We start from the raw sequence: 11,146 nt of genomic DNA, 5'->3' as shown, positions 1-11,146 counted from the left end.
AAATTCAGCTTCCCCGATGTAAGATATTCCATCTAAAATCCGGCGACTGACGGAACGTTTTTAAGGACGAGGCATAAATGAAATGGCAAACCGACGTTCAGATCGTCCTAGATAGCGAGGGAGGAGCAAATTGCTGTACAAATATTGGTGTGAAGGGGCTGAGGGGTGAGGCTTCAGTCAAGGCCACTCCATAACGTGCGATTTTCTGTAAGCTAAAATTGTAGAAGATAATTCTAGCGATGGTACAATCTACTATAAAACCGTATAATTGGTACTGTATGCTGGTGATATTGAAATCATTGACGTAAACGAACCACGGCCCATATTACGTGTTACGATCAGTGAGTGAAAATAGTTTTCAGCAATAACTATGCAACTGGAAAACTTTTCCATAAAATAATAATCTAACGAGTACTATTTGTCACTACTATACTATTAATCCGATCCACCATTTCAGAGCTATTGTGACTTACAAAATGAGTTTCGATCACGGATCGTAACACGTAATATGGACCCAGGCCTAAACAAACAGGATAATTTTTGTATCCAAATGGACCACAGTGGCAACCGTGTCAAAGATCAATGTAAGTTTTCTGCAAATAACATAACCAGCAAACATACACACACATACACAGACTACTGTTAACTGTTAGCGAAATCGTATCTAATTCTACTCCACTACCTTGATCCAACAGTGAAGGTGAGCGAAAATTATAGAGATCTAAGCCACTTGGCCATTTATGTTATTTTCGTACCACTCATTTATGGGCATGGTATGAACAAAGAAATGTATTTTTTTGATGAAAATGGTCACGTTCCATAGCGCTTGGTCATGAACAAGATGTATCCCAACTTTTCAATGGGATAGGAGAGCCGTTGCCTTGCATTTCAATTTCCATCTAAGTTTTCATTTCAAATTTAACTGTTACCAGCTATCTCACGTTTGTTCATTTGGACATTTGATTCATATGCAAGTAGATAAATATGTACATATGTGGTACTTCGTTGCATACATACATACATTCATAAATATGGCGTATTAGCATGGAACGGGTGATTCGTTTGATGTACTAAATTTTTTGAAAATTTTGTGTTGTAGAAGAGGATGGCGAAGAGAGTCTGGGCCCGTATTATGATGTATGATCAGTGACTGAAAACCTGAGTGTCTTTATAGCTACCACAATAAGAACAACACTGGAATGTGATTTTAGGCTAAGTCCAGAGAAAACGGATTTACTACTCTTTAAAAAAAAAAATAATAATAATCCACCTACCTTTAATATGCCGAATAGACGGCCAGAAATAGGTCCCTTTGAAGTAGTTCCCAGTATTTGGGACTAACAATCGATTGTAAACTGAACTGGAAAAAGTACACCAAGAAGTGGGCACGAAAAGCCTGTATTGCTTCCGTTAAGAAACTTGGTCTCAAGTCGATGATTGTGCTGTGGCTTTATTAGGCAGTGATGCAATTACTACTACTACATATCTATCACTAAATTTCTAGTGGAAGTGAAAAAAAATGTGCACTATCACAAAAAATTTTGCGCTATCGCAGGTTCTGGATTCAAGGTTAAAGAAAAGCAGCACTAAAATGTTCAGGTTGACGACAGAGTTTTTTCAGAAGTGGAAAAAGTGTAGATGCAAAAAGGGGCAAAACATATTTTTACCATATTTTTACTGATAAGCTAAGTGAATATATCTGCTCCGAAATATTCATATACATATGTATGTATGTATATATTACAGATATTAAATATCTCTTAAAATTTTTGTTTAAGTAACTTAAACTATGAAGATGTGTAATTGAGCAAATAACTTTGACAGTATGATTTCTAAATTGATCAAATATCAGAGCTTCAATGGAATGCGAAACATTTTCCTTTTTACATGTCCCTAATTGCACGCTATAAAAATAAGTTGGCTGTGGCTGAGTTTGAAAAGCCTTACAAAAAAGCTTCAAAATGTTCAAAGCCTTGTGTAATGAAAATTTTTTTTGGCAACATACATACCAGGATAGATTTTTACAACCTTTTCAAAATTTTTTTGCATATACTACATATACATATTTTATCCGCCGGCTGGATTGTTTAACAAATGACTTTTGATTCGTTATTGATTTTGTAAAATTCGATTACCATTTTGGATCAACTATTTTGAAATTTTTAAAACAAATTTCAACTCGTTATCAGCTACCTAAAACCCCTCTGTTTAAGGTTCTGTACTTGCTGTTGTTGCTGTTGTTGTTGTAGCGATAAAGATACTGCCCCAAGGTTTTGGGGAGTGTTATCGATGTTGATGGTCTTTTGCCGGATATAGACCCGGTACGTTCCGATAACAAGCACTATTAAGGTAAAATCACGAACATCTCGGGAAAGATTTAATATGACCACATTGAATCATCTGGGCCATCGCGCCTCCCCACCTTCTAGTTTCATGAGAAGCTTGGGGTCGTCAGAGTCGCGGCGGCTTAAAAAACAGGATTCGTCACAGGTAGGTGAGGATGTCAATTGGGCTTGAGAAGCTATAAATTGCGCTGGCATGCCGTTGAAAGGATTGCGGTACATAAACTTTTGAATCATTTGGGTATTTTAGACGCTTTTTACCACAGGCATACCCGCCGTGGGTATATTCTAAGCCCTTAAACAGCTGACAAGATGCTGGTTCTCTGAACTATGTCCAAGTTACAAAGTTCTGGCTTGAAAGAATATTGCTTGCAAGTTGATTATAAGGCTTTCCACTTTCATATGAAAATTTCGGAAGAAACAAGAAATTGACCTTATATACATAATTTATGATTTATGACGTTTACTACAATTTATTTCGCCGTTGACTAAGATTTGGCCCGTCTGACCTTGGTCAGTAAATCTCTCCGTTTTCAGCGGATAAAATTTAAGCTTGTACTTTCATACTATTTTCTAATCAAAAGCTTTAAATAAGTCACCCAACACCAACCAACCACATATGTATGTATTTATGTATGGGCTAGACATACATACGCACATTGACTCTCTTGAGCAACAGCACCAGCAGCTGTGTAAAGAAGACAACGGTGTTGAAAGACGTATTAAATGAAAGCTAACTATACCTAGATACAACAACAAATATATCTAAACAAGAGCATGATGATGCCGCAAAAATTGATCATAGCGCTGGAATACAAAAACAAAATATGACAGAAATGCTACTACAACTCTATTTTAAATAGAAACTCTGAGTTGCTACCACGATTTGACGACGTGCCACTTACTAGCCGATAAAGGTTCTGTCTATGGTCGTTTCTTGTTGAATAGTTGTTGGCTGTCTGCTAGCGCTGTTTGCTGCTAAGCGTGGCTCTTACTGTCTGCTAGTGCTGTAACTGACAAATAGTTAGTTAGCAAGTTGGCCAAAAAGCGGTCATAGACCGACAGAAATTTTCAGTTTAACCGCGATTGCCAATCGCTTAAGACGTTTTAAACCGCAAGCTTAACAATTCGTGTGTTTATTTTATTTTTTGAGATATTTTTCTGTTTCTTGTTTTTTCTTTTTTTGAAAGTTTAGTTGTACTTGCGGAGCTGTTTAAGTCGCGCTTGCAGTTTTTGTATTTCACTTAGTACATATTTTTTGTTTTTGGAACTGTCTCCTGCTTCACTGGCTTTCAAGTTCAGCTCAGCATTTTTGCATTGGCAACATTTGTAAGAAGAATAATTAGAATCGAATTTCATTAAGAAACATAAAAAATAATTAAATTCCAAAGCAAAATATTTAAGCGCATGTAAATAAAAAAAAAAAAAAAAGAAGAAGAAAAAACAAACTCAATTAATAAATTAATTAAAAGTGTATGTGTGAACGTAGGCTTAAAAAACAAAAAAAAAAAAAAAATCATATACATTTTTTGTTGTGTTTATTGTTTTAATATTTTCATAGTCGCTTAACCTTATTATCCGTGCGTAAACGCATTAACCGAAGATTTTTTTTGATTTCATTAATTACTAATTGTTGTTGTTGTTAAATAGATCGTAAATGAGTTTGAGCGCTGATAAATCATTCAAAATGAAAATGCGTGACATGGAAAATGCTTTCAAATATCGGCGAATACCATATCCAAAAAGGTAAGTACGCACATATAAAAACAAACGAAGATGAAAAAGTATGATATAAAAAGGTGAGGAAAATCTAGTAGGAGTACCGAAGTGAACTTGATGACGAGTTGTATAGATGAAGCATTGCCGTGCCGTATGTTGCTTATCAAGTTTAGATTAGTCTAGATGCCGCTTGGATATAAAATTCGATCAAGGTGCTTAAGGGGGCTTGTATAATTTATTCTGGGTGACTCCGGCTGCTGAAAATTTTATCAAGGTACAAAATTGGGTTAGGTTGAACTGGCCGGTCCATGAGCACCTTACATAGACCGAATAAGTCTGTAGTGTTACCATAAGTTTTTTTTAACGACCAAACTAAAAAACCCTATCAAAAACCAGGACCTATGTTATAAAATAACCCTGTCCTCTTGGCAAATACTAGAAGCTTTCTAGGACTTATGCCACTTGCCGATAAGAACCTTGTTATTATTATCGGATAACACATCAACGAACACATATTCAACAGAATCACCAGGACTAGAACTGCAACACACTAGGTCATTATTATGACATATTCACTAGATCATTATTATGACAAGAAGAAAACCATGTTTCAGAAATACATATTATATGAATATCGGAACCTTCAGACATATATCTCAACTCATCGAGCTTTTTTAAGCTATTCTCTTCCAGTGTTTCTACTGCTTTGGTTACGGCTAATATTTCCGCTTGGAAAACGCTACAGTAATCTAGCAGCTTGTAGGATCTGCTTTTTTCCGGATCAGCACAGTATATCGCAGACCCTATTCGTTCTACTACTTTGGAACAATCTGTGCACACATGTATCGCCTCGTCCGACACCGTCCGTTGAGCACCCTTGCGCCAACCACCCACCTCTATTGTGACCTTAAGATCTCCCTTGAAGCGTAGATAGGGAATCAGGTAGTCTGTTCGTCCAGTGATTGATGACGCTATACTACTATTGCCGTATGGTCGGCACTCAAGCTGACCCGAGGCACTGAGCCTGATTGCACTTGTTAACGCTATGTTCTTTGCTACCAGGTCTACAGGTGGAATGTGCAGAATGACATACAGTGCAGCCTTCGGGGTTGTTTTCAGGGCTCCCGTAATGCTAAGAATTGATAGTCTGCATACCCCCTTTAATTTTTTGAGGTAGGTTGTTTTTTGTGTGGCTTTCCACCAAACAAGAACTCCGTAGTATAGAATAGGGCTTACAATCGCTGTAAAAACCCAATGAGAACGAGAGGGCGATAAGCCGCACGTACACCCCAGCATTCTTTTACATGCATAATGTGCCGTTGAAGCCTTCTTCACCCTCTCCTCCACGTTGAGCTTCCATGACAGCTTACTGTCTATGATGATTCCTAGATATTTTGTATAAGGTTTCTCCTGTAGCGTAACCCCTCCTAACTTAGGCCTGTTCCAATTTGGGACCTTGTACCTCTTTGTAAAAAAGACCATATCCATCTTCTCCCCGTTGACCTTCAACCTGACATTAGATGCCCAGGTATGAATATCCCGAAGCGTCCGATCCATAAAAGAGCTAATCGTTGGAAGGTACTTTCCACTTATGACGATTCCAATGTCATCTGCGTAAGCCGTAAGTTTTACGGGTCCCTCATCGAATCACCTGAGCAGTTGGTTGATGACCAGCGTCCACAGCAGAGGTGATAGCTCCCCACCCTGCGTCGTGCCCCTGTCCACTGATTTCGTGGCCTCATACAATCTCCATTGTGAGGTAAAGTTCCTGCAATTTAACATGCAGCCGAACCATCGGGTTAAGGCTGGATGTACTTTAATCTAATTAAGACCATCCATCCAAAGCTCCGGCAGAAGAATCCTAGAGCATATTCCTTATATTCCAGGACTTCCTCTATGCTTATTACCACCCTATGAAATGCGGTGTCTACCGACTTGCCTTTGGTGTACGCATATTGTGCTAGGGTTTCTAAAGGTTCCTCCCTTCTCTACCCTATTTAGGCTGATGCTGAAGCACCAACGCATGGTCGGAGAAGGATGGTCTGTCTACCAAGAACCAATAAAGGTACAAAGAACCACCAAAAATTCATAAACAAGTTTTTTGAATTGGAAAAAAGTTTTTCTAAGCGGGGTCGCCCTTGGCAGTGACTTGACAAGCACGGGAGCAGGGAGCACTACGCAAATTGGAAGGGAAGTGCGGCCTAAAATCTCTTCCAATTTTATCGCCCATACATTATTCTTACTGGCGCCTATGTAGATAATTCTATGAAGTTGCTAATAGGCGCCTGTCTAGTTTTTTTTGCTGGATTAGTCGTCTCCAAGGTAATAATAATAATCACTAGGCATCACTATACCACCGAGGAGAGCATAGCCGATATTCTAATGCACTTGGATGTTACTTTTCCCTGTACTCACCAGTTACGCAAACAATCAAAATTTACGAAATTGTTGTGATTTAATATTTCCAGCCGAAACTGCTTCCTTAGCGAGGGAGCGGATCTTGTGTAACCACCTAACTTGCAATAGCCGCAAACTTTTTGCTGGTGATGGTGATCTCTGGTCAGTCGTTAAGCTCTTTTCAAACTCGATAAAGTTAAGTCGTACCCGAGGAAACTTGAAACAGTTCTGTGTCTCAGTGCACTCCAAATCTATTCGTAAATACTTATCGGTTTAACCGCACCACATGCTCCAAACACCCACCACATTACGGTAGAATCCGAAATCAAGAAAAGCTACACCACAGGACGGTGCTGGTGGCCTTAAGCCAGATTAATGAATTGTTAATCGATATAAGACAATCGATAAAAGAAAAACTGTCATAGTAGCGATCATACTCCACAAAACCTTAGGGAAATATTTGAAGAGAATTGAATTGAGAATACTTACGGACGTCATTACAGGACAGTGCGTTATCACGCCGATGAGTCGATGATGGTGTATACCATAAAGTTCCCTCTGTCTGCACGAGAAGGAATATGAGTCTATTCATTACTTTTTTACGCCATGTCCAAGACTATATCTCTCGCTCATGCTCGAAGCAAGTGGTTTGATAGGGTTTAATTAGGAATTGTCTACTATGTTAAATGTCCTCTCACCCGGTAATAACCGAGAACATCAACACTAGAAAAAACCCTCCGAGTGGAAGTGCAGGAAACTACAACGCATGCCCGCTAAACCTAACCCAATCACACCTCTTACCGTTAGGACATGATCGAACATATCCTACGTATTAAATCCGCTGATATAGCAAAAGGTTCTTAGGAGCTCTTACCAATTCGTTCGCTTGTGCGGTTCTTCTAGTCTATGATAAGGGTATCGACACTGCGTAACTATTTATCTTAGCGCCTCATCATTACCGTCTTCATAACATATCGATAGTGTTCAGACTTTGTTGCCTGTTTCTCAATTAAAAACAGACTACTAGAGGCTTTGGTAAAGAAACTTGCGTTACAGGAAACATGAAACTCTGTAACGTTTTAAAACTATTCTGCTTTTAAAATCAAGAAAATTTCAAAAAATAAATGCCCCTCCCAAAAAACCACAACAAAAAAGAGACAAAAAAAGTGATTGCTTCCTGGTGGCCAATTGCACAACAAACACAAACAAATTGACCAATTGTGCATATTTTTACACTCTCACCACCCATACAAAAAACTACTAAACTTGAATTGGAAAGCCGCCTTCAGATATGAAATGAATCCATCCATCCCATGTGAGTGTAACAAAAAAGAAGCCATAAAGCGAATATAGCAAAATGGAACGTACGCCACTTGTTGTACTCCTAGCTTAATTGACATTTCGTAAAAAAAAATAAAATGCAATCATTATAATAATGGCAACAACCGGCAAAATAGAAAGCACCTAAAATAATACAAAAAACAACAACAAAAAAGAAAAAAAAACAAACAAAACCATTGAAACAAGTAAATACATCAACAAGAGCAGTTGTACAAAATAGATATCACCTAGTTTTGAATCAAACTCAAACAACCGGTATCAATTTTATTAGACACAGAGTTTAGTTGCTTGCTAACAAACAACAAACACAGCGAGCCATACAGCATACAGTAACAGAGCTCCATTTATGGCTAATAAAATTGATGTTGGCTATTTGCAAATTATAACTAGTTCGCTATGTAGTGCAAATACTAGGTGCGTATGGTTTGAAGGCAATTGCACACTTTTAAGAAACAAGTGAATTGCATTTCATAGATTTAGTTAGACTAGATAAAGTTGTGCCGGTACGAGGATGGCGCAAGTTATACATGAAAACTGAAAATTAAGTACTAAATATGGTTCGATAATGAAATGAGTAGATGGATGACCGAGTTATGTTCGTCGTTGCTGATGTTGTGTTAACGATAAATACACTATCGGAAGGTTTTGGGCAGTGCTATCGATGTTGATGATCCTTTGCCGGATAAAGATCCGGTACGTTCCGGCAACAAGCACCATTAAGGTACTAGCCTGACTATCTCGGGAATGATTATGACCATATTAAACCTTTCAGGCCATACCGACTAGAGATATACGCCGCCGCCGAATGTCAAAAATATCGGCGCGGCGGCGGCGGCGTTCGGCGCGTTACTATATTTTCCACTCTTTTAAGACTGTCTAGGCAATTTATTGTTCATCTCGAAAATTGGTCCGATATGGTCGAAAGTGGTATCAACGGACGCGCATCACTGCCAGTTATAAAAATCCAATATCGAAGTTTAACATTTTCTAACCATATTTGAGAAAACAGACGCTTTCAATGCCAGTTTAACACGGATTTTTCATCACCCAATTCACCTAGTTATTAAAACCAAACACTAAAAGAAAAGTTATATAATAAATTTATATGCTCACTTTGCATAATTTAAAAAAAATTAAAAAAAGAACAATGAATTTAAATAAAATAACTCAAGTCGAACATGTTTTCAAATTATCCTCAAGTTGTTAAGAATCAAGTTACCCGAAAAAGGTGCCGATTATTGAAAGAATAAGCGAAATCAATAAATAAATAAATGTAAGGCACGATAACCGCCGAAGAGATTTTAGGACAAGCTTCTCTTCCAATTTGCATCGTATGTTTTATGCCGACTCCGAACGGCATCTGCAAGACAGATGGCTTTTCACTGGGATGATTTTCATGGCAGAAATACACTCAGAGCGCTTACCAAACACTGCCGAGGGCGACTCCGCTTAGAAAAATTTTCTTCTAATTGAAAAAACTTGTTTTGATGTTGCTTTGCCCTGGGCATGAACCCAGGATCTTCGGTGTGGTAGGCGGAGCACGCTAACATCGCACTTCTGCGGCCGCCAGTGAAAACGAAGTCAGTGATGCAAAATTCCTTAGTAAGCTTCAGGGGCTTAAATACTCCTTTCAAATGATTCTCAGCTCATACTTAAATTGAAGATATAGGCACGTATGAGAAGGGTTTGGAAAATCACTTTATTTGCTTAACTATAATATAGCGTCTGAAATGTTAATTTTGATTTTCACATTTCATCATTCAACACCCAAGTCTCCCGGTGTGACATTTTATAAAGTTGGCCGCCCCATCCCATACTAGTCCCTTGAAGTGAATCACATTGGATATAGCTTATCAACCGTGTTTAAATATCACCTACATGATACGGCTCCTGTTACAAATGTGAATACGTAGGCACATATTTTAACCAGGTTAGGCTTGGTCCATCGCAAGAACACTCCAAGTGGTGAAGCAAAAGCTTTCACAAGACAGTCAAACAAATGACCGGGTGTTCTACTACCCTAAGGTATGGGGATAGTCGAAATAGTCTGAAAACTGAAGGCGGTCATCCTTAATAAGCTCTTATATCATAAGGCCGGAAATAACGACTATTGAAAACAATATTTCGAACATAAACGTCTGCACATTTTGGTCTACATTTTAAAAATTTTATCCGCGGTGCTTGTAAAGTTTAAATTATGTAGATGCGCCAAGGATTTCACGATTTTCACCCACGAGTTACGCAATGATATCCACTTAGACTGCTTTTGATTTCGAGGTCGGCATCCTTGGCTACTACCTAACGTTTCAAGGTGTTTCTTTGGATTAGCTCGGCAGTATAGCGCGACAAACAGTTTCCTGAGCTATATTCAGAGATTCCGGGAAAATGACGTCGACGAAAGTATGAGTTCGAAGTCGCAGTCCTATTGTTTCTGCGCTGGCATATGGTATGAGGGCCAGGAGGCGTGGTAGCGACTGGCGGTCGGGATTGCTACTGTTCGCACGTCAGGAATTGTAGCTCCTGGAAATAGCCGCAAAACTGAAGGCGCCCTTTGGCGCGATCAACAAGAAGCAAGAATTATTGCTAATAGAGTTAGCCCAGAACATCTCCTTCGGTGAAACTACGCAACAAAAGTGTGACCATTTTAAGTATTTCTCCCACCCTCTGCAAGGAGATACTCGTGAAATTTTTTGAACGATCCGCGAGATTTTGAGGCAAAAACCCCGGATCTTTCCGAAGTGGCCGAAACGACTTCCTTAAATACATACAAACGAAACCTTTCCCCTGATATCCATACGCAACTTTATGATATTGTTTCAGATTCAGTCCAGCCATTCAGCATAGAGGTTTACGCCGATCTATTTGTCGGCGCGCCGGTCCCGCCGCTGCCGCCGGTATATAATAGATCCTTCGCCGCCGCCGCCGATAAAGTGATCGGCGTACCGGCGATCGGCGATCTAATACCGACCCTACCCCTAGGTACATGATGAGGACAAAGTCGCCAGAGCTACGCCTGCTAAATATGTGTATGAAACGTTAATATTTGTAACAGGATTTATATTTTACCTTTTATAGACTAAATTTATATGGCAACGTTGCATGATTTTACACCTAGTATAATAGCTGATTTTTGTGCAAATTACTGAAAGTTTTTTTTTATTTTATATAGTCAACAAATAGTTGCCTTTATCAAATAATTTTGAGAAAACTTGAAATTACACGACATTACGTCTTGTTTTTAGAAACTTCCAGTTCTTTGCTGTAAGGAATATTTACGGGTTTGGCTATAGAAAACATAGATCCGTAAAGGAACTTTTGCACAAATATTTTGTTGTTGCGTATAGCAA

General features: G+C 38.7%; 1 protein-coding gene across 10 annotated transcripts in view; it reads left to right on the top strand.

Annotated features, from left to right (window-relative positions):
- The first annotated feature begins 3,332 nt into the window (after positions 1-3,332).
- pip (heparan sulfate 2-O-sulfotransferase pipe) overlaps positions 3,333-11,146 on the top strand; it is a 290,276-nt gene continuing 282,462 nt past the window's right edge. For 3 of the 10 annotated variants that reach the window (XM_067791640.1, XM_067791638.1, XM_067791633.1), the window contains exons 1-2: positions 3,377-3,671; positions 3,993-4,088. In XM_067791640.1, the coding sequence (XP_067647741.1) occupies positions 4,000-4,088 (89 nt within the window). In that variant the 5' untranslated portion in view covers positions 3,377-3,671; positions 3,993-3,999. The other 7 variants (XM_067791643.1, XM_067791641.1, XM_067791634.1 and 4 more) reach the window with 6 other exon arrangements.

This window comes from Eurosta solidaginis, chromosome 5 (genome assembly GCF_040869045.1).
Source record: "Eurosta solidaginis isolate ZX-2024a chromosome 5, ASM4086904v1, whole genome shotgun sequence".
In the NCBI taxonomy this organism is placed as follows: Eukaryota; Metazoa; Arthropoda; class Insecta; order Diptera; family Tephritidae; genus Eurosta; species Eurosta solidaginis.
Note: the sequence above shows the minus strand (reverse complement) of the source record. Positions and strands in the feature narration are given on the sequence as shown.